Genomic DNA, 21,663 nt, shown 5'->3' on the forward strand with positions numbered 1-21,663 from the left:
CCCAAAGGGTTTAATTACTGGGCCCTTAGGGAGGTGTGAGCCCCCTGAAAGGATGCAAGATTTTGTTTTGTTTTGTTTTGTTTTTTGAGACAGAGTTTCGCTCCTGTCACCCAGGCTGGAGTGCAGTGGCGTGATCTCACCACACTATAACCTGCACCTCCCAGGTTCAACTGATTCTCCTGCCTCAGCCTCTGGAGTAGCTGGGATTACAGGTGGCTGCCACCACGCCTGGCTAATTTTTTGTATTTTTAGTAGAGACAGGGTTTCGCCATGTTGGGCAGGCTGGTCTTGAACTCCTGACCTCAGGTGATCCGACTGGCTCCACCTCCCAAAGGGATTACATGAGCCACTGTGCTTGGCCACGATGAAAGGTTTTGTGTGTGGCCGGGCGCGGTGGCTCACGCCTGTAATCCCAGCACTTTGGGAGGCCGAGGCGGGCGGATCACGAGGTCAGGAGATCGAGACCATCCTGGCTAACACAGTGAAACCCCGTCTCTACTAAAAAATACAAAAAATTAGCTGGGCGTGGTGGCAGGCGCCTGTAGTCCCAGCTACGTGGGAGGCTGAGGCAGGAGAATGGCATGAACCCAGGAGGCGGAGCTTACAGTGAGCCGAGATCGTGCCACTGCACTCCAGCGCGACAGAGTGAGACTCCGTCTCAAAAAAAAAAAAAAAAGAAAGGTTTTGTGTGGAGAGCATGTACATGCCTTTCTGGGAAAACAGTCCACAGCTCTTATTCTCAGCAGGCTTCACGGTCAAAAAAGGTTAGAACTCTTGCTACAGAGCTGTGGAAGCAGCTAGGTGAGGGGCCTGCCAAGGGCACTCTGGGCACTACCTGGGCACTCTCGAGCCCATCATCCCCTAGGCAGGCTGCACTGCTTGGTATTTGCAGAGCTGAGGGGGTGGGGCATGTGGGGACTGTGAAATCGCCCTGAGATGATCCACAGTCCTCAGCTGGGAAGTGAGCGGTGCATCTCCTGCAGTGTCCTCCATCCCTAGAGCAATGGGTCCAGGAGAACTGGCCCTTGCAGCAAGTGAAAAGCCTATTATTGATTCCCTCCCTAGCCATGTAGACAGTGAACCAAGGCACTCATATCAGGTAAATGCCTTGTTCTCCGTTACAAAGGTAACCAGTAGGCATTCCCAGATACAGTGAAGGTCCTCACACCAAGATATGCACCTGGCCACCTGAGGAAAGAGAAAGGACTATCTGAGGGGATGGGGCTGAGCTGGGTGTGGAGTGGTCCTTGTGGGTCTTGGAGAGTGGGAGGGGGAGCAGCATGAGCCAGGCCTCGAGGCAGAAGGACAACCAGGAGACAGCCTGGAAAAAGTGCTGGACCCACAAGGGCTCAAGGCTGGCCAGAGGGGAGGTGGGATAGGCTGTAAAGTCCTGAGGTCTGAAGATTGGCCCTGGCAGGAAGAAACCAGGTAAGGTGGGGTGTTACCTACACCCTCGGGGCCAGATGCAGGCCAGAGCCAGCCAATTACCAGGCCCTTAGGGAGGTGTGAGCCCCTTGAAATGATGCAAGGTTTTTTGCTTTTGTTTTGGAGATGGAGTTTCGCTCTTGTCCCACAGGCTGGCACCTTTGCCCAGAGCAGGCACCAAGACTTCTGCCTCTGGGTGTGACATCAGTCTGGGTAAAAGCCCCAGCCCCCACCAGGACCACCTACCCCCTAGACTACTTCAGGTGCTGAGCCCAAGCCAGGGGCAGGAAGCTAAACTGATGCCTAGGGTAATCCCAACAAAGTCCCTGGTTCCTCGCAGCTATGGGGCTGACAGGGAATTACAGCCCAAACCCCAGATGCTGGCTCTCAAACTAATACTGAGCCCTCAGTGCCCACAGGGAGATACAATCAGCACACTTTCCAGAGGGGGAAATGGGATCAGAGAAGTGCAACAGCCTTGCCCAATGCCCCAGACCAGGGCTCAAGGCCCAGAGTGTTCTTTTTTCACTGTGTTCAGAGGACAGCAGCTGCTGTGATGTACCCACCTGAGCCTGGCAGCTTTCTCCAACTTTGGAAGCCCAGGAGCATGGCCCCTGTCCACAGATGCACCTGGGATGAGGCGTGCCCAGAGGGACAGAGGCAGATGAGTTTCGTCTCCTCCACTGGATTGTGAGGGCCTAGAAGGAGACAAGGGTCTGCTTGAGAAGGCAGTGAATAGCGAGCAACCTGAGGCAGTGCCCCTCTGGATGGATGCGCAGTGCCTGGATGGAACCTGGCTCCGACAGAGCTCAGTTCTGCAGGTCCCTGAGGCATGGAGAGTTCACAGCTACCAAGTGTAGGAGTCTAGATTCAAAGCCAACGGTGTGACTCCAAAGTCCCTGCCCTAGCCCCTGGACCACCCTCGCAGGCCCATCAGATGCCCAGGCCAGCAGCACAGCCGGCCAAGACCAGGGAAACTTGGGGAGCCTCAGAGCACCCCCAGGTATTCCAACCTAATCCTGGTACCCCGCCTCTCACCACCCTTCTTCCTGCTTTAACCTCAACCCCTACACAAAGCCTGGGCCACTTAATGTGGCATCAAACAGATGCCTCAATAAATCAGTCTAATCTTGAAAAAAAAAAGACTTAACAGATATACAATTGCACGTTAGAATGCTAAAGACCATAAACATATAACAACTTAAAGTACATATAAATTCAATATATATCCAATCATTGTAACTATGACACAGTAGAAGATTAAAATACTATTTTCAAAATGTATACAAGCTTAATGTTCTATGTATTCAAACTATTTATTCAAAATACAAATCATCAACATAAATTGCTACTAATATTCAGTCCCTTCACAGGACACATGATTCACTGGGAGTTAATAAATTAGCAGCCGGCAGGCAGTGACACACAGCAAAAATGAAAACCAAGAGGTGAAATAGTTCTGAAATAAAGGTTTTAAAGCTAACAGAAATCACTGAATTACTAAGTCATTAGCACTAATTTTCAGCCAACTAACTAATTAATATGAGATGATACAATGTCCTATACTTTGGTAAATACAGACTATGTTTAAACAATGTCTGTAACGTGACTTGTAAAATGCTCCTGGCTTTACAAAGATGTGATTAAGATGTAGTAACACATGCTAAACCATTTCCCCCTGCAGAGCATGTGGTAACTTTCATCAGTCACATTGAGAGTCCAGAAGATAAAGGAAAAGGTCATGGATTTCGCTGAGAACTTACCAGAGGTGAACTCCCTCATTTTCCGTTCCCCAGCATTGGCGGGTTCTGGGACTGGTGGCTGTGGTGGCTCGTTGGTCTTTGTCTCTTAGAAGGTGGGGAATAATCATCATCTTGAAAAAGAAAAAATGGTCATTACTGAAGGAACCATCTTAGGTTACAGCCACCTCTGGGTCAATTCCCAACATTCAAAAGCTGAGCAGGGCTTTAAAGCTATCTTATTAATAATTATTTCTGTATTGCGAACTTCAGCATACTTTTTTCTAGTTACATTTGAAATGTTATTCTTTTGGGATGTGCTCAAGTGAGTACTGCTTTTTCCTCTGCCTTGCTTCATTACTTTTTAGTTTCCTTCATTTGAATCATCATTGTAAGTCTCCCCTTCTCCTCAAATAACTTTCAAATTGCTGCCAAGAACTATGTTCTATCTTAAGGCTTTTGAGAAAAAACTTTCAGTGAAGATAGCCGCCTAAAGTTATACAAATATAGAAGAAATGGGATAAAATAAAGCTTAGATTGGAAAAAATATTTAAGATTATACAAAATTCACGCATAAACAAGGAAAGCTGAGTAATTGTATGTTCAAATACTTTTAACAAGTGCAAAACATGTAGGCTTAAAGAAATAGAGCTGGCCAGGCATGGTGGTTCACGCCTGTAATTCCAAGAGTTTGGGAGGCCAAGGCAGGCAGATAACTTGAGGTCAGGAATTCGAGACCAGCCTGGCCAACAGAGTGAAACCCTCTCTCTACTAAAAATACAAAAATTAGGCCAGGAGTGATGGCTCATGCCTGTGATCCCAGCACTTTGAGAGGCCGAGGCAGGTAGATCACCTGAGGTCAGGAGTTTGAGACCAGCCTAACCAACATAGGGAAACCTCATCTCTACTAAAACTACAACATTAGCCGGGTGTGGTGGCACATGCCTGTAATCCCAGCTACTCAGGAGGCTGAGGCAGGAGAATCCCTTGAACCCAAAAGGCAAAGATTGTGGTGAGCCGAGATTGTGCCATTGCACTCCAGCCTGGGCAAAAACAGCAAAACTCCGTCTCAAAAAAAAAAAAAAAAGAAAAAATTAGCCAGGCGTGGTGGCGCATGCCTGTAATCCCAGCTACTCGGGAGCCTGAGGCAGGAGAATCGCTTGAACCCGGGAGGTGGAGCTTGCAGTGAGCCGAGATCGTGCCACTGCACTCCAGCATGGGGGACGGAGCAAGGCTCTGTCAAAAAAAAAAAAAAAAAAAAAAACAGAAAAAGAAAAAGAAAAAAGAATTAGAGACATCTGGATCAAATCAGCTGCCAGTCTCGCAAAGTGTCGGGTAACATCCTATTAAGATTGCTGCTTACACATCATCTATAAAATACTGAAAATATAATTTTAAGAAATTTTTTTTTATTTTGAGACAGAGTTTTGCTCGTTGCCCAGGCTGGAGTGCAATTGTGCGATCTCAGCTCACTGCAATCTCTGCCCCCTGGGTTCAAGCAATTCTCCTTCCTCAGCCTCCTGAGTAGCTGGGATTACAGGCATGCACCACCATGCCTGGCTAATTTTGCATTTTCAGTTGAGACAGGGTTTCTCCATATTTGTCAGGCTGGTCTCGAAATCCTGACCTCAGGTGATCCACTGACCTTGGCCTCCCAAAGTGCTGGGATTACAGGTGTGAGCCACCATGCCTAGCCAAGAAACCCTTATTTTAAAACAAGCCAGGCGCGGTGGCTCATGCCTATAATCCCAGCACTTTGGGAAGCCAAGGTGGGTGGATCACTTGACGTCAGTAATTTGAGACCAGCCTGGGCAACATGTTGTAACCCCATCTCTACTAAAAATATATTTAAAAAATTAGCCGGGCATGGTGGTAGGCACCTGTAATCCCAGCTTCTCAGGAGGCTGAGGCAGGAGAACCACTTGAACCTGGAAGGTGGAGGTTGCAGTCAGTGGAGATCACGCCACTGCACTCTAGCCTGGGTGACAATAGAAAGACTCCATCTCAAAAACAAAACAAAACAAAACAAAAAACCACTAAAAAAAGACTCCATTTCAAAAACAAAACTAAAACCAAAAACACAACACAAATGTAGTACACAAATGAAAATAATTACTGTGTTAAACACAGTTTCATAGAAAATAAAAGACCAATCAAATACAATAAGCTGCCTTTTTAGATGGGTATGTTATTCTTCTTTCACAGCTAAAGAAACAGGCTCAGAGAATGTTATTTGAGTGGACCGTGTTGCATTTCTGGACAGTGCAGCTGAGATCAGACTTTGTGTGTAACTCCACTAGCCTACCAGGGTGCCTCTCATAAAGGTAAGAAATGTAAATTTGGCCTAATATACAGAGTTACCAGGGCAGCACTGGGTCAATTCTACATACAGTACTTCTATGTTCATCAAGGGAAACCTTAAGGAAAAGTGAAAATGCTTCTAGAGGCGACTGGACACGAGCGCCTTTGCTTGTTGCCTTTGGGCTCTTCTTCTAAGGCCAACAGTGACCTGAAATTATTGACTGGCTTTTCCAATCAAGTGGACAAAATGGTACCAAGGTCACCAACATCGATGTAGAACATCGATGTTCTAAAACATTGCTTAATGCAAGGGGAGACGCTCCCGACTCAGAGTGTTTAATTGCTCACCTACTTCTTTTTCTGCCCTCTTGGGCCTCTGAAATGAAAAGAACCCTGGGGTGATACAGTGAGTCAAAGGGGTGCCAGCCGCATCACAGCAAAATAGATTCCTAAAAAATCCCTGACCTAAGATGACAGCCTTGGCTGGATCAGTTGGAATGTGCTGATAGTGGACATGGTAGAATGAAGGTGGTTGAAATGTTCATATTAAAGAACTTCCACCCAGATTGCAAGAAAAGAGAGAGGAATGGAGATGGCAGCACGAGCCCCTACAATAAAAGCAGATGTTTTGAGATCAGTGATATTTCTTCTGACAAAAATTAAAGACAGAAACCAAAGCTTAGCCTGAGACTACAATTAATTGGGCAATAAGCCAGAGGCACATATGGCATAGACAGATTTCAACATTTCTCCCTGAAATTAATACAAACACTAAAATTACAAATACATGGATTCCAAATAAAACAAATATGTAAAAAATGTACTGAATAAACACTGGGGTCCACAGCAGTATTTGAAGGAGATCTCACAAACAGGTTTGGTTTCTGAAGGTTAGAACTGGTGGTCTAGAGAATTCGTTTCATTCCAGAGAAAGAAAGAGAGGAATTTCTTGGGTTCCTTCAGGAATGTGTCTAGCTTTGCCTCATCTTTGTTTGAACTATGGATACGGCAGAAGAAAACATGAGGATTTCACAGATTTAAGGTGCAAAAAGTCACTGGGTTCTCTAAGAAGTCTGGGATTCTTCTGCTGGAAAAATAAGTTTGTTGAGAAAAAATGAGTTGGAGGAGGCTGTTACTGAAGTGAAGCAGAATTGTTTTTACTAATCTGCTTATTACCCACTCTGTAGTGTGGAAACAAATTATTCATGCACAAGGTCCTCTTACTGTTCCTAGAATGCAGTGGAAAGAGAACAGATTAGTTTTCCTCCCTCAGAACACAACCCCTAGAAACATCCTACCTCAGATGAGATATTGCCTAATTATTTTCAAAAGACAGTGAAACATCATGGATGTAAATGTTTGCTGCAAAATAAATACACGCTAGAAACAGAAGCATCTGGGTCACAGCTATATTAGAGCTACCTGTGTTCCCCTGTCACTGATCACTGACATTAAAACAAAAATGTCCAATACAATCATTCACAGCGTGGGAGAGGGGAAGTTGAAGGATGGAAAGGCCAGGCATAAAAGGATTTCAGAATTTCTGTCCATAAGGAAGTGGCTTTGTGCACTGTCTGTTACTGCGTGCAAGGTGAAATTTGAAAAATGAAAACGTGCAGTAACAAGGGCTCCTTTGTCCAACTCACCTCTCCAGATACCAAGTTTCAGACATGTTGCATTTTAATTGAAAGGTTGATATAATTTTTTTTAAAGAACACTTGCGGTGTTTGAAGTGACAAAGGCTGCTGTGACAAAAAAGCAGGGAAAGGGAATTTTTTTTTAAAGCAAACAACAACAACAAAAACCCCACAGAAAAGCAAACAACAAACAAACAAAAAACAGAGGAAGAAGTCGAACACCCTGGGCTGTGACTACTTCCAGGAAGGGGCTACAAGAGGCAGTTGGAAATTCTATTTGTTTTGCAACTGTGGGTTTTCCGGCCTGCTTCCTTTCTAAAGTATATTACTCTGCTTTTGGTTCATGAAGTTATCCATTTCTGTTTTCTGGAACAGCTATGTATTTTCTTTATCTATCATCTATCTATCTATTTACCATCTATCTTTTCTACCTTTCGCTATCAAGAGCTTGGGTCAAGCAGGATAGAATTCAAGTGTATGTTCACTCTACCATTTAAAACAAGAGCTCTTGTAGGCATTCTCCATCACATCATAAACCTGAGCTTTCTAAAACAGGGTGTGGCAAACTACCATGCATGGACCATGTCTGCCACAGTCTGCGTTTGTAAGTAAAGTTGTAATGGGACACAGCCAATACATGTGTTACATAATGTCTCTGGCTACTTTCATGGTATAATGGAAGAGCTGAGTCATTGAGAGAGAGACCATATGGCTTGGAAAACTTAAATATTTAACATTTAGCCCCTTGCAGAAAATACTTGCTGACTCTTGTTTTAAAAGATCTCTGTTTAGAATGCTACCTAATGCGTTCTGCATAGAATCACAACTCTTTACTACAATCAACACAGCTTCAGCCCTGCTTCTATATCCAGCTTCATCTATTTCTGCTCCTCCTCCTTATTTTCCTTCTAGCCATGCTGATGGGTTGTCAGCTTCCCAGATGTGCGAGAATCTCTCCTCCCTTCCCAACATTCTCATGCTCTCCCTCTGCCTCTCAAGAACTTCCTACCCCATCTCTCATGACGAATCCTTTCTACATTCTTTAGATGCAGCCCCTTTACTCCTTCCTTAAGGATGTCTGTCTGGCTCTATTTTGGGTGACGTGCTCCTTCTGCATCTCCCAGAGCCAGCCTGTGTGTGTCAGCTACAACATTTCTTTGCATCTCTGTGTCATATATCACCAAATCTGCCTAAGCTTGCATGAGTCACTGCATGACAACTTCAGACTCCACCAGCATTGTCCCCACTAACCACAAGGCTTAGACATTTGTCCAGTATGCTCGGGGTTGTGGGGTGGTAGCAGTAACCAGCTGGTGACCATCATTTCTTACATCAGAATCAAATCTGTAGATCTCTGCCATTCATAAGTATTTGGAGTTTAAAATTAGCATAAAGATTTTACTTAAAATAAGAACAAATGGCTTGAGTAGGCTTTTGGAACATAGGATGTCTCAACTGGTTCATTTCTGTGTTCAATATTCCCACATGAATCTAAACACGACTCTGCTCTTAGTAGCTATGTGACCCTGGGAAAGTCACTCAATCTCCCTCAGCTAAATTTCGTTGTGTGAGTAATGAGGAGAGAGCTGTGATTTGTATTTAGTGAATAATAACAAACAAAAGGCATTTAGCTTTCTGGAACCTGGTATGTAGTAGAACCTCATGAAATACTAGCTCTGTTGATAAAACTAGACTGAAAGAAGCTTTCAAAGTCAACAACAGTTTGAGGCAGTGAAGGACGTAGAGGAGAAGCTGCTGCTACAGCCTGTAGCTCCTGGAAGCCCGTTTTAACCATGATTTAGCAGGAATGCATTACCCTTCCATGAGGAGGCACTGCCCAGAGAAACCAAGGCCATTCTTTGAAGACAAACATGTCTTAATAGCCTTTACGTTATGTAATAATGTAATACAAATAATAATTTATTAGTAGTAATGTGAAATTATTTACAGTACCCTAACCCTAACCCCTAACCCTAAACCCCAACCCCAACCCTAACCCCTAACCCTAACCCAACCCTAACCCTAACCCAAACCCTAACCCTGAACCCGAACCCTTAACCCCAACCCGAACCCCTAACCCTAACCCCTAACCCCTAACCCTACCCTAACCCCAACTCCTAACCCTAACCCCTAACCCTAAAACCCTAAAACCCTAAAATCCTCGCCCTCACCCTCGCCCTCACCCTAAACCCGAAACCCTCAGCCTCGCCCTCGCCCCAACCCCAGCCCTAACCCTAAGCCTCATTATTCAGTGCTGCAAACAGGAAGGATTTTGTTCACCGTCGATGCGGCTCCGAGTTGTCCCGACGCGAGGCCGTGCCCCCAAAGTCTCTACCGAAAAAGCTGCTCCGCCTTTGCGGTGTCTCCCGGGTCTGTGCTATGCAGAAGGCAGCTCCGCCCTCGCGGTGCCCGTTGCCCGCCAGGGTCTGTGGTGAGGAGAACGCAGCTCCGCCTTCGCAACGGCGCAGAGAGGCAGCAGGCGCAGAGAGGCGCACCGCGCCGGCGCAGGCGCAGAGAGGCGCACCGCGCCGGCGCAGGCGCAGAGAGGCGCACCGCGCCGGCGCAGGCGCAGAGAGGCGCACCGCGCCGGCGCAGGCGCAGAGAGGCGCACCGCGCCGGCGCAGGCGCAGAGAGGCGCACCGCGCCGGCGCAGGCGCAGAGAGGCGCACCGCGCCGGCGCAGGCGCAGAGAGGCGCACCGCGCCGGCGCAGGCGCAGAGAGGCGCACCGCGCCGGCGCAGGCGCAGAGAGGCGCACCGCGCCGGCGCAGGCGCAGAGAGGCGCACCGCGCCGGCGCAGGCGCAGAGAGGCGCACCGCGCCGGCGCAGGCGCAGAGAGCCGCACCGCGCCGGCGCAGGCCCAGAGAGCCGCACCGCGCCGGCGCAGGCCCAGAGAGCCGCACCGAGCCGGCGCAGGCCCAGAGAGCCGCACCGCGCCGGCGCAGGCCCAGAGAGCCGCACCGCGCCGGCGCAGGCGCAGAGAGACACATGCCAGCGCGTCCTGGGGGGAGGCGCGGCGCAGGCGCAGAGACCACGCCTATGGGCGGGGGTTGTGGGGCGCGTGGTGCAGGAGCAAAGTCGCACGGCGCCGGGCTGGGGGCGGGTGGGGGGGGCGGCGCCGTGCAGAGACGGGTGGAACCTCAGTAATCCGAAAAGTCGGGCTCGACCGCCCCCTGCTTGCAGCCGGGCACTACAGGACACGCTTGCTCACGGTGCAGTGCCAGTGCGCGCCCTGCTGGCAACTAGGGCAACTGCAGGGCTCTCTTGCTTAGAGTGGTGGCCAGCGGCCTCTGCTGGCGCCGGGGCACTGCAGGGCCCTCTTGCTTACTGTATAGTGGTGGCACGCCGCCTGCTGGCAGCTAGGGACATTGCAGGGTCCTCTTGCTCACAGTGTAGAGGCGGCACGCCCGCCTGCTGGCAGCTGCGGACACTGCCGGGCCCTCTTGCTTCAACAGTAGTGGCGGATTATGGGAAAACACCCGGAGCATATGCTGTTTGGTCTCAGTAGACTCCTAAATATGGGATTCCTGGGTTTAAAAGTATAAAATAAATATGTTTAATTTGTTAACTGATTACCATCAGACTTGTACTGTTCTGTATCCCACCAGCAATGTCTAGGAATGCCTGTTTCTCCACAAAGTGTTTACTTTTGGATTTTTGCCAGTCTAACAGGTGAAGCCCTGGAGATTCTTATTAGTGATTTGGGCTGGGGCCTGGCCATGTGTATTTTTTTAAATTTCCACTGATGATTTTGCTGCATGGCCGGTGTTGAGAATGACTGTGCAAATTTGCCAGATTTCCTTTGCTGTTCCTGCATGTAGTTTAAACGAGATTGCCAGCGCCGGGTATCGTTCACCATTTTTCTTTTTGTTAACTTGCCGTCAGCCTTTTCTTTGACCTCTTCTTTCTGTTCATGTGTATTTGCTGTCTCTTAGCCCAGACTTCCCGTGTCCTTTCCACCGGGCCTTTGGGAGGTCACAGGGTCTTGATGCTGTGGTCTTTATCTGCAGGTGTCTGACTTTCAGCAACTGCTGGCCTGTGCCAGGGTGGAAGCTGAGCACTGGAGTGGAGTTTTCCTGTGGAGAGGAGCCATGCCTAGAGTGGGATGGGCCATTGTTCATATTCTGGCCCGTGTTGTCTGCACGTAACCTAATACCACAACCAGGCATGGGGGAAAGATTGGAGGAAAGATTGGAGGAAAGATGAGTGAGAGGATCAACTTCTCTGACAACCTAGGCCAGTAAGTAGTGCTTCTGCTCATCTCCTTGGCTGTGATATGCGGCCGGCCCTCGCTCCAGCAGCTGGACCCCTACCTGCCGTCTGCTGCCATCGGAGCCCAAAGCCGGGCTGTGACTGCTCAGACCAGCCGGCTGGAGGGAGGGTCTCAGCAGCTCTGGCTTTGGCCCTGGGAGAGCAGGTGGAAGATCAGGCAGGCCATCGCTGCTGCAAAACCCAGTGGATTGGCCTAGGTGGGATCTCTGAGCTGAACAAGCCCTCTCTGGGTGGTAGGTGCAGAGAGGGGAGGGGCAGAGCCGCAGGCACAGCCAAGAGGGCTGAGGAAATGGTAGAACGGAGCAGCTGGTGATGTGTGGGCCCACCGGCCCCAGGCTCCTGTCTCCCCCCAGGTGTGTGGTGATGCCAGGCATGCCCTTCCCCAGCATCAGGTCTCCAGAGCTGCAGAAGACGACGGCCGACTTGGATCACACTCTTGTGAGTGTCCCCAGTGTTGCAGAGGTGAGAGGAGAGTAGGCAGTGAGTGGGAATGGCGTCGCCCCTAGGGCTATGCTGGGCCGGCGTCTCCTGTCTCCTGGGGAGGCTTGGATGCCCCTCCACACCCTCTTGATCTTCCCTGTGATGTCATCCGGAGCCCTGCTGCTTGCGGTGGCCTATGAAGCCTCCTGGTCTGGCTCCAAGGCCTGGCAGAGTCTTTCCCAGGGAAAGCTACAAGCAGGAAACAGTCTGCGTGGGTCATCCCCTTCACTCCCAGCTCAGAGCCCAGGCCAGGGGCCCCCAAGAAAGCTCTGGTGGAGAGCCTGTGCATGAAGGCTGTCAACCAGTCCATAGGCAAGCCTGGCTGCCTCCAGCTGGGTGGACAGACAGGGGCTGGAGAAGGGGAGAAGAGGAAAGAGGGGCTGCCTGCCCTGTCTCCCACCTGAGGCTGAGGAAGGAGAGGGGGATGCACTGTTGGGGAGGCAGTTGTAACTCGAAAGCCTTAGCCTCTGTTCCCACGAACGCAGGGCCATCAGGCACCAAAGGGATTCTGCCAGCATAGTGCTCCTGGACCAGTGATACACCTGGCACCCTGTCCTGGACAAGCTGTTGGCCTGGATCTGAGCCCTCATGGAGGTCAAAGCCACCTTTGGTTCTGCCATTGCTGCTGTGTGGAAGTTCAGTCCTGCCTTTTCCTTTCCCGAGAGCCTCCACCACCCCGAGATCGCATTTCTCACTGCCTTATGTCTGCCCAGTTTCACCAGAAGTAGGCCTCTTCCTGACAGGCAGTTGCACCACTGCCTGGTGCTGCGCCCTTCCTTTGCTCTGCCCGCTGGAGACGGTGTTTGTCATGGGCCTGGTCTGCAGGGATCCTGCTACAAAGGTGAAACCCAGGAGAGTGTGGAGTCCAGAGTGTTGCCAGGACCCAGGCACAGGCATTAGTGCCCGTTGGAGAAAACAGGGGAATCCCGAATGGTGGGTCCTGGCCATCCGTGAGGTCTTCCCAGGGCAGCTCCCCTCTGTGGAATCCAATCTGTCTTCCATCCTGCATGGCCGAGGGCCAGGCTTCTCACTGGGCCTCTGCAGGAGGCTGCCGTTTCTGTCCTGCCCATCTTCTTAGAAGCGAGACGGAGCAGACCCATCTGCTTCTGCCCTTTCTATAATAACTAAAGTTAGCTGCCCTGGACTATTCACCCCCTAGTCTTAATTTAAAAAGATCCCCATGGCCACAGGGCCCCTGCCTGGGGGCTTGTCACCTCCCCCACCTTCTTCCTGAGTCACTCCTCCAGCCTTGCTCCCTAACCTGCCCCACAGCCTTGCCTGGATTTGTATCACCCTGGCTTGGTGCCAGTTCCTCCAAGTCGATGGCACCTCCCTCCCTCCCTCCCTCTCAACCACTTGAGCTCCAAGACATCTTCAACCCCAACACCAGCAATTGTGCCAAGGGCCATTAGGCTCTCAGCACGACTATTTTTAGAGACCCCGTGTCTGTCACTGAAATCTTTTTTGTGGGAGACTATTCCTCCCATCTGCAACAGCTGCCCCTGCTGACTGCCCTTCTCTCCTGCCTCTCATCCCAGAGAAACAGGTCAGCTGGGAGCTTCTGCCCCCACTGTCTAGGGACCAACAGGGGCAGGAGGCAGTCACTGACCCCGAGACGTTTGCATCCTGCACAGCTAGAAGTCCTTTATTAAAAGCACACTGTTGGTTTCTGCTCAGTTCTTTATTGATTGGTGTGCCATTTTCTCTGGAAGCCTCTTTAGAGAAGAGAAGAACACACTGGCGCAGGCTGGCTGGAGCCGTCCCCCCATGGAGCACAGGCAGACAGAAGTCCCCGCTCCAGCTGTGTGGCCTCAGGCCAGCCTTCCGCTCCTTGAAGCTGGTCTCTGCACAGTGCTGGTTCCATCACCCCCTCCCAGGGAAGCAGGTCTCAGCAGCTTGTCCTGGCTGTGTCCATGTCAGAGCAATGGCCCAAGTCTGGGTCTGGGGGAGGAAGGTGTCATGGAGCCCCCTAGGATTCCCAGTCGTCCTCGTCCTCCTCTGCCTGTGGCTGCTGCAGTGGCGGCAGAGGAGGGATGGAGTCTGACACGCGGGCAAAGGCTCCTCCGGGCCCCTCACCAGCCCCAGGTCCTTTCCCAGAGATGCCTGGAGGGAAAAGGCTGAGTGAGGGTGGTTGGTGGGAAACCCTGGTTCCCCCAGCCCTCGGAGACTTAAATACAGGAAGAAAAAGGCAGGACAGAATTACAATGTGCCGGCCCAGGGTGGGCAGCGGCCCTGCCTCCTACCCTTGTGCCTCATGACCAGCTTGTTGAAGAGATCCGACATCAAGTCCCCACCTTGGCTCGTGGCTCTCACTGCAACAGGAAAGCCACAGACTGGGGTGAAGAGTTCAGTCACATGCGACCGGTGACTCCCTGTCCCCACCCCCATGACACTCCCCAGCCCTCCAAGGCCACTGTGTTTCCCAGTTAGCTCAGAGCCTCAGTCGATCCCTGATCCAGCACCGGGTGCTGATGAGAAAGCGGCTGTTTGAGGAGCCACCTCCCAGCCACCTCGGGGACAGGGCCAGGGTGTGCAGCACCACTGTACAATGGGGAAACTGGCCCAGAGAGGTGAGGCAGCTTGCCTGGGGTCACAGAGCAAGGCAAAAGCAGCGCTGGGTACAAGCTCAAAACCATAGTGCCCAGGGCACTGCTGCTGCAGGTGCAGGCATCGCATCACACCAGTGTCTGCGTTCACAGCAGGCATCATCAGTAGCCTCAAGAGGCCTCAGGTCCAGTCTCTAAAAATATCTCAGGAGGCTGCAGTGGCTGACCATTGCCTTGGACCGCTCTTGGCAGTCGAAGAAGATTCTCCTGTCACAGTTTGAGCTGGGTGAGCTTAGAGAGGAAAGCTCCACTATGGCTCCCAAACCAGGAAGGAGCCATAGCCCAGGCAGGAGGGCTGAGGACCTCTGGTGGCGGCCCAGGGCTTCCAGCATGTGCCCTAGGGGAACCAGGGGCCAGCTTGCAGGAGCAGGGGGTGGGCAGAAAGCACCCGGTGGACTCAGGGCTGGAGGGGAGGAGGTGATCTTGCCCAAGGCCCTCCGACCGCAGGCTCCAGGGCCCGCTCACCTTGCTCCTGCTCCTTCTGCTGCTTCTTCTCCAGCTTTCGCTCCTTCACGCTGCGCAGCTTGGCCTTGCCGATGCCCCCAGCTTGGCGGATGGACTCTAGCAGAGTGGCCCGGCCACCGGAGGGGTCGACCACTTCCCTGGGAGCTCCCTGGACTGGAGCCGGGAGGTGGGGAACAGGGCAAGGAGGAAAGGCTGCTCAGGCAGGGCTGGGGAAGGTTATTGTGTCCAAGAGCCTGCTAGGAGGGAAGTCACCTCCCCTCAAACGAGGAGCCCCGCGCTGGGGAGGCCGGACCTTTGGAGACTGGGTGGGGCCTGGGCACTGACTTCTGCAGCCACCTGAGCGCGGGCATCCTGTGTGCAGATACTCCCTGCTTCCTCTCCAGCCCCCACCCTGCAGAGCTGGACCCCTAAGCTAGCCATGCTCTGACAGTCTCAGTTGCACACATGAGCCAGCAGAGGGGTTTTGTGCCACTTCTGGATGCTACGGTTAGACTGGGAGATACAGCAGTGAAGCTGACATGAAAAACGTGTTGCTGTAGTTTGTTATTAGACCCCTTCCTTCCATTGGTTTAATTAGGAATGGGGAACCCAGAGCCTCACTTGTTCAGGCTCCCTCTGCCCTAGAAGTGAGAAGTCCAGGGCTCTACAGTTTGAAAACCACTATTTTATGAACCAAGTAGAACAAAGTATTTGAAACGGGAGCTATTCAAAAAATTGAGAATTTCTGACCACTTAACAAACCCACAGAAAATCCACCCGAGTGCACTGAGCACGCCAGAAATGAGGTGGCCTCAAAGAGCTGCTCCCACCTGAAGGAGACGCGCTGCTGCTGCTGTCATCCTGCCTGGCGCCTTGGCCTACAGGGGCCGCGGTTGAGGGTGGCAGTGGGGGTGCACTGGCCAGCACCTCAGGAGCTGGGGGAGGTGGTGGGGGCGGTGGGGGTGGTGGGGGTGCTGTTAGTACCCCATCTTGTAGGTCTGAAACACAAAGTGTGGGGTGTCTAGGGAAGAAGGTGTGTGAGCATGGAGGTCCCCAGCCCAGCTCCCATCCCAGAACCCAGCTCACCTGCCTTGAGAGGCTCGGCTACCTCAGTGTGGAAGGTGGGCAGTTCTGGAATGGTGCCAGGGGCAGAGGGGGCAATGCCGGGGCCCAGGTCGGCACTGTACATGAGGTCATTGGCAATGCCGGGCAGGTCAGGCAGGTAAGATGGAACATCGATCTCAGGCACCTGGCCCAGGTCTGGCACATAGAAGTAATTCTCTGGGACCTGCAAGATTAGGCAGGGACATGTGAGAGGTGACAGGGACCTGCAGGGGCAGCCAACAAGACCTTGTGTGCACCTCCCATGGGTAGAATAAGGGGCTCAACAGCCTGGACTGGAGAGGAGCTCTGGCAAGGCCCTGGGCCACTGCACCTGTCTCCACCTCTGTCCCGCCCCTCCCACCTGCTGTTCCAGCTGCTCTCTCTTGCTGATGGACAAGGGGGCATCAAACAGCTTCTCCTCTGTCTCTGCCCCCAGCATCACATGGGTCTTTGTTACAGCACCAGCCAGGGGGTCCAGGAAGACATACTTCTTGTACCTACAGGGGCGACATGAGGGTCAGGCAAGCTGACACCTGCTGTCCTGAGCCCATGTTCCTCTCCCACATCATCAGGGGCACAGTGTGCACTGTGGGGTCCCAGGCCTCCCGAGCCGAGCCACCCCAGTCACCCCCTGGCTCCTGGCCTCTGTGCTGTACCTGTGTCTGATGCCCTGGGTCCCCACTAAGCCAGGCCGGGCCTCCCGCCCACACCCCTCGGCCCTGCCTTCTGGCCATACAGGTTCTCGGTGGTGTTGAAGAGCAGCAAGGAGCTGACAGAGCTGATGTTGCTGGGAAGACCCCCAAGTCCCTCTTCTGCATCGTCCTCAGGCTCCGGCTTGGTGCTCACGCACACAGGAAAGTACTTCAGCTTCTCCTGGGCGGGCCAGGATGGCCAAGGGATGGTGAATATTTAGTGCCGGGCCTAATCAGCTGCCACCCCATCCCAGTCAGCCTCCTCTGGGGGACAGAACCCTATGGTGGCCCCGGCCCCTCCCCAGTATCCAGTCCTCCTGGTGTGTGACAGGCTAAGTTATGTGCGTGGCCAGCAGACCTGCAGGGCCCGCTCGTCCAGGGGGCGGTGCTTGCTCTGGATCCTGTGGCAGGAGCGTCTCTGCAGGCCAGGGTCCTGGGCGCCCATGAAGATGGAGCCATATTCCTGCAGGCGCTCTGGAGCAGGGCACTTGGCACTGGAGAACACCTGTGGACACAGGGACAAGTCTGAGGGGGTCCCAAGAGGCTCAGAGGGCTAGGATTGCTTGGCAGGAGAGGGTGGAGTTGGGAGCCTGGGCGAGAAGAAAGCCCAAGGTACAGGTGGGCAGCAGGGCAGACACTGGGCAGCCTCAGAGGCACGGGGAAATGGAGGGACTGCCCAGTAGCCTCAGGACACAGGGGCATGGGGAATACCTTGATGGCCTTCTTGCTGCCCTTGATCTTCTCAATCTTGGCCTGGGCCAAGGAGACCTTCTCTCCAATGGCCTGCACCTGGCTCCGGCTCTGTTCTACCCGCTGGGAGATCCTGCCATGGAGAAGATCATAGAGGCTGGGCTGCTCCCCACCCCCTGCACACCTCCTGCTCCTAACAGCAGAGGTGCCAGGCCACACCCTCAGGCAAGGGCTCTTAAGTCAGGGTCACCTGCTTGCCAGGGCCAATCTTGGTGCCATCCAGGGGGCCTCTACAAGGATAATCTGACCTGCAGGGTCGAGGAGTTGACGGTACTGAGTTCCCTGCACTCTCAGTAGGGACAGGCCCTATGCTGCCACCTGTACATGCTATCTGAAGGACAGCCTCCAGGGCACACAGAGGATGGTATTTACACATGCACACATGGCTATTGATGGGGCAAGCATTTCACAACCCCTCATGATCATGTGCAGCAAAGTGGCCTCTGCAGTGGGGGAATGGAGACCGGAGGCTGAGACTGGCAAGGCTGGACCTGAGTGTCGTCACCTAAATTCAGACAGGGAACTGCCCCTGCACATAGTGAATGGCTCACTGAGCAAACCCTAAGTCCTGACCACCGCCTCAGTGTGGTCTAGCTCCTCACCTGCTTCCATCCTCCCTGGTGCGGGGTGGGCCCAGTGATATCAGCTGCCTGCTGTTCCCCAGATGTGCCAAGTGCATTCTTGTGTGCTTGCGTCTCACGGAACGCCATTTCCCCAGACATCCCTGTGGCCGGCTCCTGGTGCCCGAGGCCCAAGTGTCTGATGCTTTAAGGCACATAACCCCACTCACGCTTTTCCATGTTCTTTGGCCGCAGCAAGGCCGCTCTCACTGCAAAGTTAACTCTGATGCGTGTGTAACACATCCTCCTCCCAGTCGCCCCGGTAGCTCCCCTACCTCCAAGAGCCCAGCCCTTGCCCACAGGGCCACACTCCATGTCCAGAGCAGCCTCAGCATTCACCGGGCACGAGCGAGGCTGTGTGATGCGCAGGGATGAGAAGGCAGAGGCGCGACTGGGGTTCATGAGGAAAGGGAGGAGGGTGTGGGATGGTGAAGGGGTTTGAGAAGGCAGAGGCGCACCTGGGGTTCATGAGGAAAGGGAGGAGGAGGATGTGGGATGGTGGAGGGGTTGCAGACTCTGGGCTAGGGAAAGCTGGGATGTCTCTAAAGGTTGGAATGAATGGCCTAGAATCGGACCCAATAAGCCAAAGCCACTTCCATCAACTTTAGAAGGCCTTGGCCCCCAGAGAGCCAATTTCACAATCCAGGAGTCCCCGTGCCCTAATGGGTCTGCCCTGATTACTCCTGGCTCCTTGTGTGCAGGGGGCTCAGGCATGGCAGGGCTGGGACTACCAGCAGGCACTCAAGCGGCTTAAGTGTTCCATGACAGACTGGTATGAAGGTGGCCACAATTCAGAAAGAAAAAAGAAGAGCACCATCTCCTTCCAGTGAGGAAGCGGGGCCACCACCCAGCATGTGCTCCATCTTTTCTGGCTGGGGACAGGCCTTCATCTGCTGTAAAGGGTCCTCCAGCACAGGCTGTTTTAATTTACCCTAGTTCCCAAGCAATCCTCCTCTCTTAGCCTCCCAAAGTGCTAAGATTATAGCTGGGAGGCACCCAAAACCCTGTCAATTTACATCAAGGGTAATGAGAATGTCCATTCACCATGACTCACAGTAATCTTACTTCTGGGGAGACAATTCAATCTAAACAAAAGGTCATCTGTACACACACCGTAAAAATCTGGGAGTAACTGAAGACAGAGTTGGTAAGTGAAATAAGAAACAGTTCTAAGAAATTAAACGATGGTATCAATAGGCACCTGGTATAAAAGGTCAGTTGATGTTAGCGGCTATTTTTTTGTTGTTTTGAGACAGGGTCTCACTCTGTCACCCAGGCTGGAGTGCAGAGGCCTGATCATGACTCACTGCAGTCTCAGCCTCCCTGGGCTCAAGTGATCCTCCCACCTCAGCCTCCCAAGTAGCTGGGACTACAGGAACATGCCACCACACTAGGCTAATTCATGTATTTTTCTGTAGGAATCGTGACTCCCCCTTTGTTTCCAAGGCCTATTGCAAACTCTTGGCCTCAAGTCATCCTCCTGCCTCAGCCTCCCAAAGTGTTGCGATTACCAGTGTGAGCCACCACACCTGGCCAGCTGCTACTTTTAGCAATATTATTATTATTATTCCACTCAATTAAAAATTTGTATTTTCAAGGCTATGCAACAGTACGTATCCTACAGCATAATTGTAAAAACATATACAGTCGTCGTCCCTCAGTATACAGAATTAGTTCCAGCCCCCCATCTCTGCATATACCAAAATCCATGCTTACTCACGTTTCGCTGTCACCCCTCTGGAATCCACGTATACGAAAATTCCAAATATTAGTTGGGCATAGTGGCAAGCACCTGTAGTCTCAGCCACAAGGGAGGTTGAGGTGGGAGGATCGCTTCAGCCTGGAAGGTTGAGGTTGCAGTCAGATGTGACAACACTAGTACACTCCAGCCTTGGACAACAGAGGGAGACCCCGTCTCGGAATAAAAACAAAATAAAACAGCTTAGAAATTGTAATCTAACCCTAACCCTAACCCCTTAACCCTAACCCTACCCTATCCCTAACTCCAACCCTAAACCCTACCCTAACCCTAACCCCTAACCACTAACCCCTAACCACTAACCCTAACCCAAACCCTAAACCTAACCCTAAACCTAACACGAACCCAAACCCTAACCCCTAACCCTAACCAATAACCCTAACCCTAAACCCTAACCCCTAACCCTAACTCCAAACCCTAACCCTAACCCCTCATCCTAACCCTTACCCTTACCCTAAACCCACGCTAACCCTAACCCCAACCCCCAACCCCAACCCATAACCATAACCCCCACCCCAACCCTAACCCCAAACCCCAACGCCAACCCCAACCCGAACCCGAACACTAACCCTAACTCCCAACCCTAACACTAACCCCTAACCCTAACCAATAACCGTAACCCTAACCCTAACCCTAAACCCTAAACCCTAAGCCAACCCTAACCCCCAACCCTAACCCCTAACCCTAACCCCTAATCCTAACCCTTATCCTTACCCTAACCCTACCCTAACCCTAACCCCAACCACAACCCCCTACCCCAACCCCTAACCCCAACCCCAACCCCTAACCCCAACCCTAACAACCCTAACCCCCAAACCTAATCCTAACCCCTAACCCCTAACCCTAACAACCCTAACCCTAACCCTAACCCCAACCCTAACCTAACCCTAACCCCTAACCCTACCCTAACCGTAACCCAACCCTAACCCTTAACCCTTAACCCTAACCTCAACCCCAACCCCAACCCCTAACCCTAACCCTACCCCAACCCCAACCGCAACCCCAACCCTACCCTAACCCCAACCCAAACCTAACCCCAACCCCTAACCCTCACCCCTCACCCTCACCCTAACCCCTAACCCTTATATTAATATATTACTATATTGCCGATCTTATATTAATATTTTTGTATTGAGGCAGTGCATTATCATTACAGGTGCTCGTCATATGAGCAATGGGGGTGTCATATTTTGGGTGTCATGTCTGCACTAGGAATGCTGCGTTTGTGTTCTGAGGCTGCGATGTAGACCTCCAACTGCGGTCGCCTCACCTTCCATGCGCAGGATTCATGGGGGCTTTTGGTTTCTCTTTTTCCACACTGAACCCTTCTAACTGGACTCTGACCCTGATTATTCAGGGCTGTAAACAGGAAGCATTTTATTCACCGTCGCTGCGGTCCCGAGTTTTCCCAAACCGAGGCAGTGCCCCCAAGGTCTGTGCTGAGGAGAACACTGGTCTGCCTACGCGGTTTCCCCCGGGTCTGTGCTGAGCAGAACGCAGCTCCGCCCTCGCGGTGCCGCCGGCCTGCCCGCCCGCCCGGGCCTGTGCTGCGGAAAACGCTGCTCTGCCTTCGTGGTATTGCCGAAATCTGCGCAGAGGAGAACGCAGCGCCGGCGCAGGCGCAGAGAGGCCCGCAGCGCCGGCGGAGGCGCAGAGAGGCCCGCAGCGCCGGCGCAGGCGCAGAGAGGCCCGCAGCGCCGGCGCAGGCGCAGAGAGGCCCGCAGCGCCGGCGCAGGCGCAGAGAGGCCCGCAGCGCCGGCGCAGGCGCAGAGAGGCCCGCAGCGCCGGCGCAGGCGCAGAGAGGCCCGCAGCGCCGGCGCAGGCGCAGAGAGGCCC

General features: G+C 52.5%; 2 protein-coding genes and 1 long non-coding RNA gene across 4 annotated transcripts in view; 1 reads left to right on the plus strand and 2 right to left on the minus strand.

Annotated features, from left to right (window-relative positions):
• Nucleotides 1-9,551, minus strand: part of LOC134758023 (uncharacterized) — a 371,496-nt gene extending 361,945 nt beyond the window's left edge. The window contains exons 1-3 of the long non-coding RNA XR_010132725.1: nucleotides 9,383-9,551; nucleotides 3,189-3,298; nucleotides 1,992-2,123 (exon numbers count right to left, since the gene is read on the minus strand). This is a non-coding gene — a long non-coding RNA (uncharacterized lncRNA). The remainder of the gene's footprint in view (nucleotides 1-1,991; nucleotides 2,124-3,188; nucleotides 3,299-9,382) is intronic.
• A 1,751-nt stretch (nucleotides 9,552-11,302) lies between these two features.
• On the plus strand, nucleotides 11,303-12,580 carry LOC101132452 (ATP-dependent DNA helicase DDX11-like). Its single transcript, XM_031011820.3, has 3 exons — nucleotides 11,303-11,340; nucleotides 11,726-11,834; nucleotides 12,338-12,580. Exons 1-3 carry the CDS (start codon nucleotides 11,303-11,305, stop codon nucleotides 12,578-12,580), a joined length of 390 nt encoding a protein of 129 aa, XP_030867680.3.
• A 938-nt stretch (nucleotides 12,581-13,518) lies between these two features.
• LOC129523505 (WAS protein family homolog 2-like) lies at nucleotides 13,519-21,460 on the minus strand. 2 transcript variants are annotated; one of them, XM_063703556.1, is made up of 11 exons: nucleotides 21,098-21,460; nucleotides 19,789-19,983; nucleotides 17,410-17,521; nucleotides 17,057-17,203; nucleotides 16,743-16,879; nucleotides 16,368-16,503; nucleotides 15,989-16,190; nucleotides 15,733-15,900; nucleotides 14,924-15,076; nucleotides 14,096-14,164; nucleotides 13,519-13,955 (listed from the first exon to the last, which is right to left on the minus strand). In XM_063703556.1, the coding sequence occupies exons 4-11, from the start codon at nucleotides 17,141-17,143 to the stop codon at nucleotides 13,822-13,824; spliced, it is 1,086 nt and encodes a 361-aa protein (XP_063559626.1). In that variant the 5' UTR covers nucleotides 17,144-17,203; nucleotides 17,410-17,521; nucleotides 19,789-19,983; nucleotides 21,098-21,460; the 3' UTR covers nucleotides 13,519-13,821. The 2 variants fall into 2 exon arrangements, with proteins under 2 accessions (XP_063559626.1, XP_063559625.1); XM_063703555.1 differs by lacking the exons at nucleotides 19,789-19,983; nucleotides 21,098-21,460 and adding an exon at nucleotides 18,051-18,710.
• Nucleotides 21,461-21,663: the final 203 nt, after the last annotated feature.

Source organism: Gorilla gorilla, chromosome 2 (assembly GCF_029281585.2).
Source record: "Gorilla gorilla gorilla isolate KB3781 chromosome 2, NHGRI_mGorGor1-v2.1_pri, whole genome shotgun sequence".
NCBI classification, from domain to species: Eukaryota; Metazoa; Chordata; class Mammalia; order Primates; family Hominidae; genus Gorilla; species Gorilla gorilla.

Bases quoted from the DNA above. Each gene is read 5' to 3' on its own strand.
- LOC101132452 (XM_031011820.3), top strand. From the start codon at position 11,303: ATGAGTGAGAGGATCAACTTCTCTGACAACCTAGGCCA. The intron at 11,341-11,725 runs GTAAGTAGTGCT...GTCTCCCCCCAG, and splicing joins TTCTCTGACAACCTAGGCCA to GTGTGTGGTGATGCCAGGCA. The intron at 11,835-12,337 runs GTGAGAGGAGAG...CCACGAACGCAG, and splicing joins GTGTCCCCAGTGTTGCAGAG to GGCCATCAGGCACCAAAGGG.
- LOC129523505 (XM_063703555.1), bottom strand. From the start codon at position 18,226: ATGTGCCTTAAAGCATCAGACACTTGGGCCTCGGGCACCAGGAGCCGG. The intron at 17,522-18,050 runs GTGAGGAGCTAG...TCTCCATGGCAG, and splicing joins ACCAGGGAGGATGGAAGCAG to GATCTCCCAGCGGGTAGAAC. The intron at 13,956-14,095 runs GTAGGAGGCAGG...TTTTCCCTCCAG, and splicing joins GCTGGTCATGAGGCACAAGG to GCATCTCTGGGAAAGGACCT.